The sequence below is a fragment of the Micropterus dolomieu genome, linkage group LG19 (genome assembly GCF_021292245.1).
Source record: "Micropterus dolomieu isolate WLL.071019.BEF.003 ecotype Adirondacks linkage group LG19, ASM2129224v1, whole genome shotgun sequence".
Classification (NCBI taxonomy): domain Eukaryota; kingdom Metazoa; phylum Chordata; class Actinopteri; order Centrarchiformes; family Centrarchidae; genus Micropterus; species Micropterus dolomieu.
Window position 1 is genome coordinate 33,841,143 of NC_060168.1, and position 20,785 is coordinate 33,861,927.

A 20,785-nucleotide genomic window follows, 5' to 3' on the forward strand; every position below is an offset into this window, starting at 1 on the left:
TGAACATCATGCTGTGTTGAAGAAGACTTGAAACTAGCGACTGAGACCATAAACTCATCAGGAAAGTGTTTACTGAGGGAATAAATCAGCTGACAAGTAGAAACATTTTCTCACAGACTTCTATACAATCACACTTCTTTCTGCAGCCGCTGGAGTCGCCCCCTGCTGGCTGCTGGAGAGGACGCAGGTTTAAGTCGCCCCCTGCTGGCCGCTGGAGAGGACGCAGGTTTAAGTCGCCCCTTGCTGGCTGCTGGAGAGGACGCAGGTTTAAGTCGCCCCCTGCTGGCTGCTGGAGAGGACGTAGGTTTAAGTCGCCCCCTGCTGGCTGCTAGAGAGGACGCAGGTTTAAGTCGCTCCCTGCTGGCTGCTGGAGAGGACGCAGGTTTAAGTCGCTCCCTGCTGGCTGCTGGAGAGGACGCAGGTTTAAGTCGCCCCCTGCTGGCTGCTGGAGAGGACGCAGGTTTAAGTCGCTCCCTGCTGGCTGCTAGAGAGGACGCAGGTTTAAGTCGCCCCCTGCTGGCTGCTGGAGAGGACGCAGGTTTAAGTCGCCCCCTGCTGGCTGCTAGAGAGGACGCAGGTTTCAGGCTTCACTGCTCAGACCCGGAGGTTCCTGCTTGGTCTCAGTACCAAACCATTTACATAAGTCCATCTCCACCTATATAGCCAGCTCTAAACCATCTCTTGCCGAACAAAAACATACAGAACATATATTTCTTTACTCATTCAAAATTTTAAAGACATCATTTTGATTTACTTAAAATTATGAGAAACTAATATAATCACTCATCAACATTTTCAGATAAGTTTAAAACATAAGATAAGTCAGTGTAGTTTTATCTTACATCTCATCATTTTACTTTAACTCAAGGTATTGAATTTTATTTATTTATTAGTAAGTTGTAACTCAATTTATCTTCTTGGCAGGACAGGTCTTCCATATTAAACGGCATCCGTCCATCTGGAGAAGGTGTTTACAGTCTGACTGTCAGGAGAGACGGGACGACATGAGCGATGAAACGCTATCTGCTCGCTGCATCCACAGATGTTTGTGCGATATTATCTTGGAGGTGCCCAGCTGTCTTTGCTGATTTTCTCTCCTCTGTTACAGTCCAAGCTCTCAGATATGTTTTATGATGAATCTACATATTTCCTCTCTCCGGGGGGACACACATTATTGGGAAGCACTCGATCTCTGCCTCCATTTCCTGTCGGCTCTAATAGCTTCCAGGTGAGAGGTGTTCCTCAGCCCTCGCCTGGGAATGCTTATTAAAACTGTTTTCCTATTGATACAGTTGGTTTGATACTTACCAGATTTGACAAAGTAAAGATCTCATGTTTGGCGTAATATTACAAGGGAAACATAAGTGAGTTATTTGGCCTCGACGTGCTGGAAACGTAACGTTGTTAAAGCGCAGGCCCTGAAACCTGAAACGAGGTCCCTTTAGCCCCGCATTTGGTTTTCATTAATTTTTTCTTTTTTTGCTCGAAAAATTTAACAATAGCACCAAGGGATTAAGTCATGGAGCAGGTCGCGGCCAAGCCAAACATCCTGCCTCCTCCAGAAAAATGAAGACAGATGAAGAAGGGAAGCAGGTGTAAAGTGTACTCGAGTGCGTCGCCTTTTTGTCCTCTACGGGAGGTGTGCACAAACTCTGTCCTCCAAAAACATCTCGCCGAGTGAGCAGGAGGAGGCGAAAACAAAGGTTAAAGAGGTTTCCATGTTCCTGCACACACTGAACACTGTTCATGGGAAAAGGATGTGATGGCGTGTTTAATGGGAGGGGAAACCGGCTGCACTCTGTATTTATGCCTGCCTTCCTACCTGTGTGTGTGGCCTGTTACTAGATGCATGAAGGCGGGTGAGGTGGACTTCAGCAGGCTTCAGGGTGCAAGATGAATACCGTTAGTGACAAGCTTTACAAAAAACTATAATTAACTGAAACTGTCTGTTTGCAAAAGTCAAAAGTTAAATTAATATATTCCTAATATTTAATATAATCCTAGTATTTTGGGTGGATATGAAATCTCCCAATTTCTTAGCCAGTTTTTAGTCCACGCCCTCCTCGCCTGGTGTCATGGCTGGGAAAGCAGCAGAGTTTACATTTGGGATTACTTTGAGCAAGCGCCTCGCAGTGGAAGGTGATAAAATACGTGGGATGTGTTTTATATATATATTCTAATTCTAAGCTGTATTGTATATTGAAATTTTATAATGTTTTCTTTCTAGTTTTTCTGTTTTTTGTTTGTGCAGGCTGTTTTTACTATTTGCAGACTTTATATATATCCGTTTCCAAAACCAAACATTTTCAGATTTTTGTTTAATAAATGACTGAATCAATCATTAAAATTGTAAAAAATATTTTTCTTTGAATTGTATCAGGGAAAAAGTATAAAGTCTGAGGACTAAAGTACTTATTATCTTTTACCTTTTTAACTGTCTATCAGTACTGATGCAGTTAATTTTAACGCGTCAATCAACACAACTCTGACCAGGATCTGATTCAAGCTTTGAACTGAATTTTAGAAACTGTAGGTCAAATTTGATGGCGTCCACGGACAGAACGCATTTTAAGTCCATCTTCTATTTTTTAATTTAAGCTGTATTTTGTATTTAAAGTGACACGGTGGTCGCCTCACAGCAAGAAGGTCGTGGGTTGAAACCCCGGTTGCCCCGGCCTTTCTGAGTGGAGTTTCATGTTCTCTCTGTGTCCGTGTGGGTTCTCTCCGGGTGCTCCAGCTTCCTCCCACCATCCAAAGAAATGCAGGTTTGGTTAATTGGTATCTCTAAAATTGTCCTTAGGTGTGAGTGTGAGCGGTTGTTTGTCTTTGTGTGGCCCTGCGATGCACTGGCGACCTGTCCAGGATGTACCCCGCCTTTCGCCTGATGTCAGCTGGGATTGGCTCTAAACCCCCCGCTGCTACAGGATGATTAATAATGTAAAACATTAAATAAATAGTTTTTCTCTTGATTCACTTAAAGTGTGAAACCAGCAGTTGAACCGGTCGGCGTGTGAACATTAACTCTTCAGGAGGTTAGAAAACATGGATGTTGGTAATGCTGGAAAATAAAGCGCAGCGTTTCCTGATGATGAGTTCGCTTTGATTCATCTGTCAGAAATCCAGACAAAGCATCAAAACAGATCATTTGATCAAAGACTAAATCCACCACAGACAGCCGCAACAAAAGATTGTTTTCTTGATTCATTGTTTGTGAAGGCAGTTTTTACTATCCTGCAGGTCCAAAACCAAACATGTTCAGTTTATTGTTTAATAAAGTCCAAAATAGAAACGTACCTTCACCCGTTACCTTTTTAATTAATTAGCAGAATTGATAGTTAATTTTCTGTCTGTGTCCTGCCCTCACCAGGGTGTAGACATGATGGCGAGCTTGACAGGTAGCTAACGGGTTCTTTAATAAACATCCAGGAGACAGCGGCAATTCAGGATGTGAAATATACAGAAATAATAATAAAAGTTCCTCCTCTACATGACTCATGCTTTCACATTAGCCAACACTGAGTCATTAATTGCTTTGTACATCATACACATCTGCTGGGATTTTCAGTCATTAGCAACCACAGTTAACGAATGATTAGCATCGATGTTAACATTGAAAATGCCATAAATAAGCTAACGCGAAGTTTTCCACACAAAATAATCACTGTTCCATATACCATTGAGGCAGAGTCTCACAAAATAACCGGATCTAGGAAAGAGACTAACCCTGGACTCACACAGGCAGCGTGTGCGCCGCGTTACGGCAGCGCCATGGTTTTGACGCGTCCTCCGCACGGCGTCAACTCACACTGGAAGCGTTTAGCAGCGGAGCGTTTGGCCTGCCCCGCGTTGTTGACTGGTTGTTTATTTGTCATTTTGTGTGCTTCTAGAACCAATGACAGCGCTCTGTGAACCGTTTCACCCCCCCGTTCCCTGCAGGGCTGAATTTCCCACATGGAGCATTTCAGAATAAGAGCGTTTTGCCTGCCTGATTTTGCTGAATTGTTTAGATTTGGTTGATTTGGTAAGTTGTCCATGATTTTTGTGCTTCTGCCATGGGTAAGAAGGCTACATAGTTTAATTGATTCTTTGTTTGTTTATTGTTGATGCTATTGGGAGTCTGTACAAGGTATTTTATTTTGAAAATTGACCAGATTCTCTTGGATTTCTGACTTCCTGCCCGGCTCATCTGCTCGGTGCTGCTTGACGCGCAGTGGAGCGGAGAGCCGCTTCTGGGAAGCGCTGCGGCGCTTCTGGTGTGAGCACAAGCATCGACTGCAATGGCAGCCATTAGCCGTAACGCGCCGCACACGCCGCCTGTGTGACCCCAGACTTAAAGAATCCTGCAGGTGTGAGACCACATCAGATGCACCTCATGTCTGCCAAAATACTGCGTGGAGACCATGTTGCTGCTGTCTCTCGTTCACGCCGCTTTACTCTGTATAACATAAGAATAATCAGGCCCTACCTCACTCAGCACGCCACCCAGCTTCTGGTCCAGGCCGTGGTTTTCTCTCTGCCCTCCCAGCAGCTCTTCCAGCTCGTGCGGTGAAACCCCTACAAATGGTTCAGTGACCTCCACTGGCTCCCCGGGCCTCCAGAATCAGATCCACGTCCCTGATGCTGCATACAGGGTCTGCACCATCTACCTAAACTCCATAATCCAAGCCTACGTTCCTTCTGGGCCACTGCACTCCGCCCTGGCTCTGCCATCCCTTCACACAAAGCGACCTCAGTCCTTGTTCTCATCTCTGACTCCAAGAAGCTCCTGAAAACTCTGCAGAGGACACTTCCTCTGATAACGCCTCTGACCTCTGACATCACTTCCTGTGCTCTTCTTCTTCTGTCTCCTCACAGTACTTTTTCATTTTACCCCACTGATGCTGTACGTGCTATCAGCTCTTACTGGTGTCTACTGTCACGTGTAGACCTCTTACTGTGCTGATGCTTTGTTGATGCTTGTATGTTTCTGAAATGTAAGTTGCTTACCTGAACCTTGTCTGTCAGGTTAAAACACTTGTTTGTACCTGAACGCTGTCTGTCAGAGTAGGTTTCAGGCGTCCCTCCCAGCGGGAACTGCTGACCCCCTCTCTGAAATATTCTCTCTGTTTTGACGGAGTCGAGGTTGAGCAACACATAGTTTCGAAGGGCCCACATCAGATTTCCAGTCCTCGTCCAGAACCTCGTCCTTCCCAGGAAACACGGCTGGCGAGCGCGAACCTTTGGACGAGTGATTTACATACCTTCTCCTGCGCTGAGCCCAGTTGGCGAGGGCTCCGGTGTCATTGCGAGGGCCGGGCCCGGGGCTTTTCCTGTGTGAGATGACTTACAGTCCCCCCGTCAGTCCCGAGCCCCGCTTCATTATAACACACACAGAAACCACTGCAGCGGTATCACAATGACATCATCACCTCGCAGGAAATGGTCTAATTCTTTAACGTTTAAGGACGCAGATGTATGGAGAGCAGCGGTGACATCATGTCACTTAGCTCCACTCCTCGCCCAAACCAAACACACCTGCACTAACTCGATACCACCTCTTCCTCTGACTGATTAAAAAATATTTCAGCTATTCATGAAGCCAGAACATCAGCAGCTCTGAGGCTCTGGGCCGCCCCCCCTCCTGTAGATCCAAACGCAGCACGAGAGGTGGAAACCACAAATACATCATTCACTAAATTTCCTACTCAAAATACTTTCCTCAATCTAGTAATTCATATCACTGAATTATGAAGGTAGTCTTTTTTATTCTTTTTCACAAATGAATCTCATTTTTGTGCTCGAAAACTCACAAGACTCCTCTGAGAGTTACATGTCACATGTTTTCGTGCATGAGTGTAGCAGAATGGCTCGCTAGCGCCCCTTACAGAGAAGCACCAGGGCCCTTTTTTACTGAAATGTACAAAAGTTTTGTGGCAGATATATCGTGTCCAGATCTACGAAAAAGCCTCTTGGAGCAATGCCATAAACCCAACAGGAAGTCTTCCATTTTGGAATTAATGGTAATTTTAGGCAATTTATAGGCTCCGTACTTTAACAACCTCCTCCTACAGAATTAATCGGATCCACTTCAGATTTTGGCTGTGCAGTCTAAAGGCATTGACAAAGGAAATTTATGCTATCTGTGTTTATTCGTGGCACGGCGTGTCCGTGACGTGGCGTTGAAAATCGAAGATTTTCCAGTGAAACAGGAAGTTGTTATAATTTCACTGTACATGCTCAGAACTGTACCAAACTTTACAGGTCTGATAAGAGTCCCACCCTGAACAAGACAATATTCACTCAATGTCATAGCGCCACCTATTGGCAACAGGAAGTAAGTTCTGTGTTTTAATCTTCATTTGATTTCATGACATTTTGACATTGCGGTCCAGACTTAATATACTGCCACACAATATATAATTAGTAGGTGTTTTCTAGCGCCACCTAGGGGACACAAGAAGTGATTCGTGAGGCGTCCAAAACACGTGATCATTCAGAGCTGCATCACCCGACCTCCAGCAAATGCTCCGCGGCCGCAACAGGCCCCAGCGCACATCACTGCGCAAGACCCGGTCCAACGCTGCTTGCAGCTTTAATTCAATTTGCATCTTGTAACTTATTTCCTTGAATCTGTCAATCCATCACATGATAATGTGACGCAGACAGAAAGTCCACAGTTTGTTCTTTTGATTTACAAAAAGCAGATGGACCTCGCCACACTGCCTGACAGGCACCATCACAAGTTTAAGTTAAAAGAGGGATATTATCGGCTGCTGGGCAGCAGGGCCGTGCAGAGACCTTTGGAAGGGCAGGTGCTCAAAGTATAGAAGGGGCACATGGAACAAGGATTTAAATAGGGCCTCAAAATATCGATACAGAAATATATTGTTATGTATTCCTTGCTAATATGCGTATACAGATGCTTCTGTATCGATACATCAGCAAATGCTGTGGCGCTATTTTGAAAAAGAAACACAGGAAATACGCAGGTGTAGCTTTAAAACACTGTGGGCTGACAAAACTTACAGGGAACAGTTGCTGTTGCTGCTGCTGATACTACAGGAGGGGATCTGTGACTACAGATATTAAAACAAACACAGGATATATATTAGCTGATTAAACAATTATGTGACCATGAACAGATGTAAAGACTGTTGAGTGTTTGGGACCGGCTCACACTGACTGACCTGCTGCAACTGCTGCAAAGGCTGACTGCTAGGAGAAAATAAGAAGGAGATGCTCACAGAGAACTGCTGCACACCGAGAGCTGCAGGGAGAGGAAATAAGATACCAGGTTCAAAAAAAGTGTGGGAAATAATCTGGGGAGGAAACATTAACGGGGAAAAGGATGAGGGAGGCCATGGCAGGGTTATGAGTGAGACAGACAAATCTAATCTGTGTCTCTGTGTTGTTTGCTTGTGTGTCTACAGTATGCAATATTGTGATAATGATATTATATATTGCATTGTGTATCTGAGATATATTTTTTATAGTTAACATTTCATACTTTTTTGGCCATTTCTTCTTCACTCTTCACTTTGATGGAATATTATTTATTTTACACTGACACTGACATTTTTAGATGTATTTCCAGTTACTGAGTTTTTATAGTAGTTTTGCTGTTGTAAACACTGTTGCTGTTAAAATGTAAATCGATTCCAGTACTGTTCTGAATTTAATGATCATTTAAAAAAAGGGCTGGAAGTCGGAGGAATAAGTATCAGTTAGACAGTTTTACCAATGTTGTTATAATTATTGTAAGGCACAAGGCTTTTATGAAGTTACTGTAATACTCCTAGTTCCAAGTGAAAAGTTTTTAGTCCAATTACATAACTAAATTGACGCCAGTGAAACTCAAACAGAAGAACGAAGTGAACAGAGCACCTTTTGTTTATCTGCGTGTAGAAGTAACGTTAGCTGTGGGCGCAGTGTTAGCCGGCAGCTAACGTTACTTCTACAGGTGACACGACATACACAACTACTGTGCTGCTCTCGTTGCGTCTTTCTTGTAAACTACATCCAACAACGCAACAAGCGCATTGCAGCAAACCGCTCTTACTGACGGAATCGAAGGTGCTGCTGAATCACTAACGGTGTTTGAACGACAGGGCTCGTCACGGATGAGGTCGTCAGGTGAAAGGTCATCGTGTGGGTCATTTTATTTACTGCGAAATTATTATTCATTTATTTTACTAATAGTTTGATAGGGCAGGCCTTCACAAAAGAGCCTTTACAATTTTAAAAATAAAATTGTTGGGGAGACTGTTGGACCAATCAGGAGCTGCAGTGTGTGATTCTGCAGCTTGTTAGGAAATAAGTCATAGGAATAATAATCATTTTAATTAGTTTTAGTCTCGGTTTGGTCTTTTTTTATCTTAAAATCCACTTCACATCTTCAGACTGTGATTTTTTCAGCAACCCAGCGATCAATATCGACCTGTTGGTCACATACATGTGTTACTGCAGCTCAGAGAAGGGGTTAAAGGTTCATCAATATATCATGTTTCTTAAATCTTGCTGATCATTCTCAGCTCTGTTCCCCTCCAGGTCTTTCCAACAGAAGTCCTGATTGAGCGTTTCTGATTCGCTGCATCCATCACAATGTGTCTGAACTGTTAACGGCCTCTCTCAGCGGCGGGGCAGCGCTTCCTCTTCCTGTAAGAGAACGCGAGCCGGTTGGCGTTCAGCTGGGTTCTGGCAGCTGCAGGGTGGAGTTTGGCCGAGGACGTGCGGACTCAGGGAGGGATGGAGGTTTTCTTTGGGTGTTTGCTGCCGCAGCCTCGGGCGCTGCTCTCCGCTAACGAGCGCTGTGCATTCAAGAAACTGACTTCACAACTCATCAAGGTTGCTGCTGACGATGGAGAGAAAGTTAATTGTGCCTGTAACTGAGCCTCAGCAGGCCCAGCGCTGCCAAACACCCCCAGCCCTCCACCCCCCTCCTCTCTACTGCAGACCTGATACTAGACTGTTCTGGTCCTCCACGATGGAAACCAGACTTCCTGTTCAGGACGGCCTGATAAAGACCACCGCTGACCTTCAGACTTTAAAAAGCACTTATCACACTCTGACAGGAGCGTTTCTTTCTCTGCGGAGGGACCCGGTCTTTATTTGTCCTGGACCTGCTGATGGTCTCAGCTGCTCTGTGATGGGCGTGGATGGATGTGATCACGACTTGGTTCTGTATCATAAACACTAGTTTCACATCTGAGTCTCTCGCATCGATCACCGATCTCGAACACATAAAACAGACTTCACAGCAGGAGTGAGTTCTGTCGAACGCCAAGTTTGTGAAAGTTTGACGTTTCTTTAAATCCTCTAAGACTCTTCTGTCCTGGTTCCAGACTCATCGAGTCGCCGCCCACGCGGATTTCTGCTGTTTCCTCAGTTGGAAAAACAGTCGAGCCAGTCGGTGTTTTTTGGTGCAGCTCTCACAGAAAATCTCACATCAACTAATTTATCTGATCAACATGAGAACAACCTCCAACACCCTCATTCCTCACCTGACCTCCACCTGTGCACCTGTTTCAACATGCTACACCAAACCACGGTCCAGTTATCTGTTCCGGCCTGTTAGGACCGCCTCACCTTTTAAGCAAAGAGACAACAACATTCAGATGTTTCAGAGTTTGAATCCACGTTTCCTCACATTAGTTACTCTCTTGGATTAGCAGCGTCCTCAGGCCGAGTGGATTTAATCCCCCTTTAAATACGAGCACGTCGCTCGGACTGACACTGCAGACGACATCAGTTAATAAAAACTCTTTGTGGATTCAGATGAAAGCATAATAATTAATCATGAATATTGAGCGATGAGAAAGCTGAAGGACCACAGCTCCCAGCTCGTGTCTCTGAAGGTTCAGGGTTGTGGATTTACAGGCGGATTCCTGACTGTCAACAAAAACCTCCATCTAAACCCTCCTGAATCACCTCCTTCATGCGAGCCTTCAGGTCGTCCTCCCTTCAGCCCGGCTGATGCTTTTACCTGCTGCAGAGCGCTCACTCCGGCTGAAGGATGGCTGCTTTTGGCTCAGCTTGACTCCAGACGTCAGTCAGAGCTCCGGCTTCACGGCGCTCCGCCAACAGTTTCATCACTAACTGTAAACTCGTTCGAGAATATTTCTGCTGGATGGACGATGTTGTGGAAACGTTTGGTAGTTTAAGAAACTCGAGACGAAACGTAAAACATTCTCCGTCCAAAACCTGGAAAGAGTCTCCATCAGTTGGTTTAGAGGTTCTGCTGCTTTACTGGAGGCTTTCCTCCCCTACATTTATCTGACAGCTGGAGTTCCTGCTCGCCGTAGAGATTAATTTTGTTCTGACAGCCTTGTTTCAACTCAGTGACATCGGGAGTCGATTTGAAACCATGAAAATCCTCAAAACTGGACAAAGAAGCCTCGATCGATGGCGACACTGAACTTTTTAAAACTGGACTTTTAATGGGGTCAATTTCTGTATTTAAACTTCCTCTTTGGATGAACTGAAATCTGTTAAAACGTACGTCCGGTGCACACGAGATGATTCTCAGATCTTAACTGATGTTAAAAACGTGGGATCCCGCCAACATAACAACAGAACGATCCGATGTGTAATATTTTAATCTTAAGAACACACCAGACGGTTCCAGGGACTCACGGGGATGTCACAGAATCTCGCGTGATCAAACGTGACTTCAGACTAGGGCTGACCCCGAATAGTCGAAGATTCGATGCTTCGATGGGCGGAGTCTGAGTCGACTGTCAATCTCAGTCGAAGCTTCGCAGCGAAACAAGGATCACGCCATTTTGGTGATATGGGGGTGCTCAATGTCTGAATTTACATAAAACTACCAGTTTTCTCCCAATGAGTTAATATACAGCCTGTTACAATATACATTTTAACGTTTAATGCTGTAAATAAACATGTAAAAAGAATCAAACTTCCAATAAATGTTTTTAAAGTGCGTAAATAAATCCAGAATTGTTAAGATTGTAATGAACTCGAGGCTGAAAAGAGGGAATCAGCAGGTTTATACATTTTATAGCGCAGAGACAACACGCTGGGGACGTCATCGCTTCCCACCATCCTTGGATCGGGAACACCCTCGCAGTTATCAGGGTGACGAATCGGACCCAGAATCAGCCCAGTGATCTTCTAGTGAGCGTCCGGCTTCCTACTGGTTTTCACTCTTCAGCTAACTGTTCCGATTCCACCTGACGCTTCAACTGTTCGCAACGCTCAGACTTAAACTTTCTGCAGCGCTTCACCTTCAGTTGCTCTAATTGTTTCTGGTTGAAATGAAAGTTCAGCTCAATATTATCTAGCTGCAGTCCCAGCACCATCTTGTGGATTGGTGGTGGTAATGCACAGCAACACGAAGGAGGTTAACGCTGTCTGCAGTGCAGCTGTAGGGTTAACCGGTCGACATGCATACAATAAATAACTTTAGTTAAAAGTTTAGGCACACACCCTGTGATGGTTGTGGTGAGGGTAACTGGCTTCGGGGGCTGTCAAGAGAACATAACTAACTAGCTAGCCAGCAGTATCAGAGTAAACAAGGGTCCTACTAATCAGAATCAGTTTTATTGGCAGGTATGTGTAGAAATACGAGGAATTTGACTCAGGATTGTACATTGCTCACGATGTGCTTACGTATACAATAATAACACAATAATAAAATAATAATAAAATAAAATCAGACACAAACTACAGAATAGACAACACTAACATACACACTGTGAACAAAACAATATAGACATATTGACAAATAGTGCAGTGATCAGAGTGCAAAGGATGCAAGAGTGAACTATTCCTCTCATGAGATGGATCTGCAGTGATGTTTCCTGCCCTTTCCTGACTCTGGAAATGTATAAGTCCTGAATGGAGGTTGATTTTTTCTGCAGTCCTGACTGTCCGTTGTAGTCTGTTCCTGTCCTTTTTGGTGACAGAGAAGTGGATCAGCAGCTCATTAGGCAGGTTGAGCTTCCTGAGCTGACGCAGGAAGTACATCCTCTGCTGGGCCTCCTTGATGATGGTGTCAGGGTTGGGCTCCCACTTCAGGTCCTGGGATATAGTGGAACCCAGAAACATGAAGGATTCCACTGCAGCTACATACTTATCGTTCAGCTGCCTTCAGGGCTTATTAACGCCGATTGCCGTGAATTCGCATCACAGCGCTTCCTTTCAGACTGCGGCCGAGGTGGCGTTTGTATTCCCCGAATGGCTGTTGTGCGTATTCGATACGTACCTAGGAACTTTTTGTAAGCGCTGGTTTATAGTTTGTTGTCGCTAATTTGCGTCGTACCTACATCATACCTGAATTTATATCTTTTCTATATCTATAGACAAATTAACAATCTCCACTTAATTTAGTATCAGCTTGAAAGCAAACACAAAACAAACAACAAAAAACAAATTTAGGCGTCATGGGGTTAAAACTAAAATGTCAAACGCTCACAGCAGGAACATTTAAACTTCTTCCAGCTTTTTAGTGCAAACAATTAACATTTGAGGACATCTGAACCTGAAATTTAAAGACATGACGAAGGAGTTTCAAGCCAAATGTAATCTTTATTAGACTGTTTCTGTACAAAAAGCACTGGATCACAGGAAAAAAACATGCATCTATTTACAGCATGGCCAGAGACAGGAAAAGAAAAGGACCGGGGGTGTCGTCGCCTTCCCCCGTTTGTATTCTAAAGACATTAATTATACATTGTGCTTTGATATACTTTGATGATATATTTCATATTTCACAAAGATGCAGTACCTCTGACCTCTTTCACATTGAAGTAAAACATCGAGAAAAGTATACTTTGCAGTTTTTAAAACCTCGGCTGAAACCCGGACGGTGATAAGCAAAACTTTCTACAACTATGACCAAAAAAACCCCAAAACATTTCGTTAGCAAGCTGAAGACGGACGCGGGAGCTGAAGTGCGAGGCGTGACTGTTGGCTCTGCAGGCTGGGTTTCGTTAGTTTAACTGAGAAATGGCTTTTTCTAAAGACACGAGAAAGACGTTTTCCCGGACGTCCGTTCTGCTGCAGTTGCATAAAGTCCGTAAAGTTTAATAATCCGACCAAACTTGAGATCCCCGCCCTCACCTCTGCGTTTATTCCTAAAGAAAAGTAGAGATTGAAGGGATGGTAGATGGTTCCTGTTTCAACAAGAGAGCTGGATCTTTTAGGATTTTCATAATTATGAGATGCTGATCTTGTAGCTGGTTGTCTCGTACATTTGAGATTCGCATTTCGAAATTATGATAGATAGTTTCGTCCTGACTGAGATTGAGATACTGAACATTGTCAGAATTGAAATATGAACGCATGATAAAAATGTCGTCACTGAGTCAGATACTGATCTTAAATATTAAACACAGATCAGTCTTTTAATTATTAGATTTATTTGGTGATGATGCAGTAATTGAGTTTTCATGTAATTTGATGTAAAATTTTTATCTTAATCGTGGTTTTTTTGTTATTTCTTTTGATTACAAGATGTCAAATTATAATAATAATAATACTTAATTAGTAATAAATACTAGATAAAGTCTTGGTTTTTGTCTGTAGTGAACTCCCAGACTGTGTTGCAGTACCTTAATTAGTGGTTTGGGGGCGCTGTCAGGGAGTTTAATCTTTTACGTTTTTCACTGAACCAACAGCTGATGCTATTGGAAGGCTAACTGCTAACAGAGCTTTTAGTTTTTTGTGGGGAACCTGAGGGACAAACGTTTGGTACAAAAACAAAACTCATTAATTTAACTAAACTAATTACAAACTCAACAGAAGCCACCTGCGGGACTAAGACTCAGAGTTGAAGCGTGGTCAATTGTAAGGCATCGAATATGACTTTTAATTTTCCAGACTTTCCCACGGCAGCGTGGAAGACGAGCTCGCGGTGCAGAACAGGAACACAGTTGCATAAGTTAATGATCCAGATCGTGTGCGACGACGTGAACAGCACCGTCAACGACAACACCGGCATCGATGGAAGTTTCCTTGAGATCAGCGACCCCCCCACCCCACCCCCAAAGAAAAAGAAGCCTCCATTCTCGGAGTGGTTTTAAAATCTGCTGCCTGTTTTTAAAAAGCGTACAATCATTCTCACCAAGAAACACAAAGACGAGGGCCGGCTCTAATATTAAGGATGGATAAAATATCGTCTTCTAAACACCGAAACCAAGAGAGAACGCTCGGTCCAAAAGTAAGAGTGGAGGAATATTATGACGTTATAAGCTTCTGAAATAGAAAAATTTCACATGACGAGGATTTCTGCCGTTTCAGAACGGCAGAAAAAAAACATATCGGTGCATTTCGTTCTAGCTTTCGTCTTTTTTTTATACTTTAGCCGTTTTTTCTTTTTTGCTAAGATGCATTGTTCTTATTATTATTATTATTAAGTGCCCCAAACGAAAATAGTGCATTAAGAAATAACCATGATTATACATTTCACAATAATACACAAAGGACGAGAAGAACACAAGTGATGCTGTTTACAAAAAGTTAAATATTGTATCGGAAAAGCATTTTTGTACAAAAGTGGTGATGAAAGCTGTTTTTTTTTTTACGTCCTGCTTTGAAAAACAGGGCGACCAAGTCATGACAGTTTTTTTTGTTTGTTTTTACAAAAAGGGTTAATTCTTCTCACTTGTTCACTCTTTTTACAATATCTAAAAGGTATTAAGACATCAAATGTGTTTACATATATATTTGCGACTATCATTCAGGCCTAAAATCACAAAAGGAACTCCCCAAAACAGACTTTATTATAAATACATATATAAAATAAGCACAATCAGAAGGATAACAAGAAGATCTGGTACCTAAATGTGATTAAAACTGCTGCAAGCCTCTTCTGGTTAAAATCCACCACTCGGCACGCCCGCAGAACAGAACTGTTAGAAACGAGAGACGTCATAAACCAAAAAAGAAAACAGAAAATTCAAAAACAAATAAACAGAAAGCTTGGGCTGCCTCGACAGATGTTTGTTCTCTTTAGTCCTCCTCCTCAGAACATGAGACACACACACTGGTAAAAGCTATGGTACAGAAATTAAAACGTGTGATATTTATCAGGAGTCTGGTCCTCTGGGGGGGTTTTGTGGAAAGAAGGGGATTTTTGGGGGATTTCTGATTGAAAACCCATCAAATCTGGAAACCGTCTGACGGTTTTTCCACATTTGGAAAAAACAAAAGGTTTAAAGAGATTTTTCCTGGTTTCTGGACTCGGCCCGACTCAGGTCAAGTGTCCACGGGGAGCTTCTGATCTGGCGAGAACCAATCAGAGGTTTCAGAGATCTTTTTTTTGCTGCGACTGGAGATAGATTTACTGAAAAGCCACGTACGGTAGCTCGTTTAACCAAAACGCGTTTGTGTTAGCGGCTTGTTGGTGAATCTAAACCTGAACTGTGACTGTAAATCACCGCCGCTCTGCCCGTTTCAGACCACATCCTGACAGAAGCCTGAACTTCACGCAGCCACCAGGAGAGAAAACTAAAAGTCGACATGGTGTTGACGAGACGACAGATTTTCTCTCTGCGCGATGATTTTCATAGAGACAAAATGACTCCAGTGGAAGGAGCTCAATCTGAAAACTGATAAAGTACTTGGACCAAATTATTTAAAACGTGCAAAAACACATGTGGGTTTTGCAAAAATGAATGTTTCAGGCTCTCTATCAGTGTGTTTCTAGTTTTACTTCTGTTTTTGACTATTTTCATGCTGTTTGCACATTTGAATGTATTTTTCGTACTGTTTAGCTCTTCCATTGACGTCCACTCTTTTCTATGGGACATGAACATAAATAAGCAGAGTCTTCTTTAATCCTTCACATCTGCCATTAACCTTTGTTTTAATCTTTACATGATCATCTAAATTGTTTACCAGTTTACCTCAAATCCAAATATACGTGACTACAGGGCAGCTTCTGCTCCCAGGCAGAACTCCATTTAAGTAAAGCCTCAAAAACAATTAACAATAATTTATCTTTGACATAAACTGGATCGACCTGTCCAGGGTGTACGCCGCCTTTCGCCCGATGGCAGCTGGGATTGGCTCCAGTACGCAGGATAAGCGGTTGACGATGGATGGATGAATAAACTGGATCTTGTGACTCGTTAACCTGCTTATTCATTTCATGTTTATGGAAAAACTAAATGTTTAGCGGTGATGAAGGTTTGTGGTTCGTACTGAAAGGCTAAAAACATGGAGGAGTTTATCAAAGCTTATTGTCCAATGAGATCCAAACCTTTCTTGGTGATGTCATGGCGATGAACAGAAGCTCCCGGTGGACACGCCTCCTTCCTGTCTCACAGTGGTTCAAACTGATCTGAGACCTGTTCCAGTCTCCACAGACTTCTGAAGTCAAACTAACAGAACTCAGCACACATAGTACTGCAGACACCTGCCCTCCCTCCCACCCTCCCTCAGTTCACTCCTCCCTCAGTTCACTCCTCCCTGACCTTTGACCTCCTGTGAAGGAGCGCCGCCTGGACGTGGAGCCACCGCAGACGTCTTTGAGAAGACACTTCCCGTTTAGCGGTCTGCGGTGGCTTCAGCCGTCAGCGGGGTGAAGTCCCACAGCGAAGACGAAGAGTCAGACTTGATCTTCTGCTGCAGGGGTGGATTCTGGGTCACAGGGGGATGATGGGATGGGTTTCTCGCTGCTGTTGTTGTGGCGTTTCAGGTGGGCGGTGGCCATCAGCGCTGGGGGGTAGGGGGTGTCTGACGGTATCTGGCTGAGAGTCGTCCTCACATGGGCGGGACGATGAGACCTGCCATAGCTGCAAGACGACACACAAACAGAATCAGTCAGGTTCGGCCTGACGAGCTCGTCTGAACTCCTGAACAACCTGAAACATCTCGGACACGCCGCCGCGTCGCAGGATGACTCCTCTGCTTATCCACCTTTTAGCATTTCTGTCTTTCTATAAACAGAGAGGACGTGACTCCCAAAGAAACTAGTGGTTTAGTTTTCTTACAACAAGTGAAAAGAAGAAAACAGTGTGTTCGCAGAAAAGCTGCAACTAACCAATATATTTGTTTTGGTCTTTAAGTTTCAGAAAATTGTGCAAAATGTTTCCAAGAGCCCAAGAGGACGTCCTCAAACGTCTTGTTTTGTCCACAACCCAAAGATATTCAGTTTACTGTCACAGAAACCAGAAAATATTCACATTTGAGAAGCTGGAATCAGAGAATTTGACTCAAACCAATTAATCGATTTTGAAGATAGTTTAATTGTTGCAGCTCTAGATTGCAGGTTTTTGCTGTCGATGCGTTTGAGTACGGTAAGCCGTACTCACGATTAGCTATTAAAAAGCTGCTAGTACTTATTTATTAGTTACTAGAAACTATTCCCGTTTTACAAGTAACAACTTTTCCGCAAGTTACTTTTAACTAATTGCACATTTTTGCCTCTCAAACCTACGGAGCTCTGCAGTTCAGATATCACTTTTTCATTAGTTACTGGTAACTAAGAGTATTAATATCTAATGAAATGTTACTAGTAACTATTTAATATGTGATATCTGCAGAGCCCCATAGGTGTGAAAGGCAAAAATGTGCAATTAGTGACTTCTGGAAAATAGTACTAAGGACTAGTAGCTTTTAAATAGCGACTAGTCAGTTTTAAGGACTAAATGTTAAAACAGCTCGTCATAGTTTGTGTATCCTCCACTGGTTTCCACCATCGGTTAACAGATAAAAGATAAGATAAGCTGAAGGGTTTAGTTTCCTAGTTAAAAATAAAAACAAACTTGTTGTAATAATGTTCTTGACACAAGCATTCGTAGTTCCCAAAACCCGAGTGCTGTCATGAAAACACAGACGTTGCATTGATCACATGGAAACAATGACAACATGCATCCATTGTTCAAAACTACGCTAAAAGAATCAGAACCTGCTGAATATCTAGTCAAGGTTAAGCAGCTGGAGGCAGACTGCCGCACTAGAATCAAGAAAACATTTACTTTTTTATTAGAAACAGGTTTAAATAACTAAATGTTTTTACTTGTCTAGTGAAAATAAGACTTTCAGGGTTGATGATGTGGATTTTTCAACAGTGCTGAATAAAAAGCTCTCAAAGACGCCAGGCTTCTTTTAATTTATGAATGAATAAATATCATAACCATGAATCTCTGCGTAATTTCACGGCTTACTGGCCAAAAAACAAATTACATTTTTAATTGTTATTCCTTAACATTTGTACCAGTTTTGGGCAGATGTATCCAGAAAGATCTCACCTGATTCAATTCTTGAGCTGTTTATATTTGACGCAGGTTGAGTTATTAAGACTTAAAGGATAAAAAAAGCAGTTAAAACTTTTAAACATTTTCTATTTTATTCTGAAATCCCACAAAGTGCCAGCAGTTATGGATCAACTTTGACCTCCGAGTGTTTAAAACCAGGTCTCATTATCTTTACAGTGACGCTGGACGTCTTTTGCGTCCAGGAGAGGCGTGGACAGGTGGACAGCAGAGGACGGGGGTGCTGACAGGCGGGAGGGGGGGGTGGGATGCTCACCCTGGAGGTTGCTGCCATTGGTGGTGGTGCAGGTGGGGGGCGGGGAGGTCTGTGGCCGCACGACAGGGGCGAAGGCGCTCTTCTGTTTGACTGCAGAAACCATATGGACAGGAGAGAATGAATAAGGGCCTACGGGAGCAGAGGAAGAGAGAGGAGGAGGTGAGGAAGACGAGGGGTGGAAGGAGTCCTACAGGAGGAGGAGGTGACGGTAACGAGCAGGCAGACTGACAGAGGAGGTGAGTGATCGGATGGAGGTGAATCATGCAGGAGGAGGAGGAGGGGGGGGGATGAAGAGGAGGGGGAATGGGTCCCGACCTCGGTCTGAGGGAACAAACATGCTCCGAACACAAACAGCTGCACATCTGGCAAAGTTGATCCATAACTTTAAGGACTTTTATTGTGAAAAACCAACCTGATCCAACATGAGAGCAGCAGCAACTTCGTGCACACACCTGTACAGGTGAGCAGGTGTGTGTGTGTGTGTGTGTGTGTGTGTGTGTGTGCGCTGAACCCATCGTTTGTTCTCCTCCTGTGTCTATAAAACAGCTGACTTCTGATTCAGATTCAAGCAGCAGCTCAACGTGGTCTGATATCTTCATCTCCAGAGCTGGAGGCTGGACGAAGTTAGCCTAGCTTAGCATAAAGACTGGAAGCAGGGGGAAACTGCTAGCCTGCCTCTAAACCTCCCTGATGGTGGACTGTAACTAAATACATTTACTCAAATACTCAACTGAAGTACAATTTAGAGGTATTTGTACTTTACTTGAGTATTTTCTCTTCCTGCTCCGTCTCAGAGGGAGAAGTTGGACATTTTATTTCACTACGTTTATCTGACAGCTTCAGTTACTTTACAAAGTCAGAGTTTTACACACAAAACACATGAAGAGTTTAGAAAAGATGATGTTTAGTAATAAATTAAGTAATATTAATATAAGTAAATTATATATGTACAGCAAGTACATTAGTTGATTGCTAGAAAATCAATTGGCAATTATTTTTCATGTAAAAACATTTCATGTGAAGATTTGCTGCTTTTCCTTTTGATTATTTTTAAAGTTTTTTAAATCAGAGGTTTGGACTGACAGAACAAACATTGTGAAGGAGTCTCTTTGGGCTCTGAGGAACATTTCTCACTATTTACAGAAGGGTTACAATCAATTAATGAAGAAAATAATCAGCTGATTGATCCAGAATAAAATCATAAATTGCAGTCTGATAGTTCAACCTCAAACAACTACAGCAGTAAAATCCTGCTTTACATTAATTAATTGAATTAGTAGTAATAATCTAATATATAAAATAGTACAGCCACAAAACATGTTTCATTCTGGAGTGAGTACTTTAACTTGTAACAGACTATATTTACAGTGAGGTATTAGCACTTCAAACCCAACAGACGTGTACGTGACGACATAACTGTTTCTTTCTGTGACTGAAGCTAACGTTACAGAAGCTAATGTCACTGAAACAAATCTTAAGTCACTTTAGTAGGTGTTCCAGAACTTTCAATCAGATCACATCATCTTTCTTAGCAGAATTTAAAAAGAAAAATATCTGAAGAAATGCTCAGAAAGGAATTTATTTTGTACATCTTCACTGACAACCGTGATGAAAAGCTCTACAAGAGCTGTTTTATAAATCACTTTATTTCAACATTTAACTTAATAAATTAAATATGAGAAATCTAGGCTGTGCTCTATGGCTGTGTTCTAACGTCACTGAAGCTAATGTTACTGAAACCAACATCACTGAAGCTAACGTCGCTGAAGTTAAAGTTACTGAAACCAACATCACTGAAGCTAACGTCACTGAAGCTAATGTTACTGAAACCAACATCACTGAAGCTAACGTCGCTGAAGTTAAAGTTACTGAAACCAACATCACTGAAGCTAACGTCGCTGAAGTTAAAGTTACTGAAGCTAACATCACTAAAGACAACATCACTGAAACCAACATTACTGAAACCAACATCACTGAAGCTAACGTCGCTGAAGTTAAAGTTACTGAAGCTAACGTCACTGAAGTTAAAGTTACTGAAGCTAACATCACTAAAGACAACATCACTGAAACCAACGTTACTGAAACCAACATCGCTGAAGCTAACGTCGCTGAAGCTAATGTTACTGAAGTTAACGTCACTGAAGTTAAAGTTACTGAAGCTAACGTCACTGAAGTTAAAGTTACTGAAACCAACATCACTGAAGCTAACGTCACTGAAGTTAAAGTTACTGAAGCTAACATCACTAAAGACAACATCACTGAAACCAACATTACTGAAACCAACATCACTGAAGCTAACGTCGCTGAAGTT

General features: G+C 42.8%; 1 protein-coding gene across 7 annotated transcripts in view; it reads right to left on the reverse strand.

Annotated features, from left to right (window-relative positions):
• Positions 1–12,505: 12,505 nt before the first annotated feature.
• LOC123957687 (transcription factor COE3-like) overlaps positions 12,506–20,785 on the reverse strand; it is a 205,684-nt gene continuing 197,404 nt past the window's right edge. For 5 of the 7 annotated variants that reach the window (XM_046030668.1, XM_046030672.1, XM_046030669.1 and 2 more), the window contains 2 exons: positions 18,475–18,564; positions 16,394–16,736 (listed from right to left, as the gene is read on the reverse strand). In XM_046030668.1, coding sequence (XP_045886624.1) covers positions 16,705–16,736; positions 18,475–18,564 — 122 coding nt within the window. In that variant the 3' untranslated portion in view covers positions 16,394–16,704. Of the gene's footprint in view, positions 14,850–16,393; positions 16,737–18,474; positions 18,565–20,785 lie in introns of those variants that run through there. The other 2 variants (XR_006821862.1, XM_046030673.1) reach the window with 2 other exon arrangements.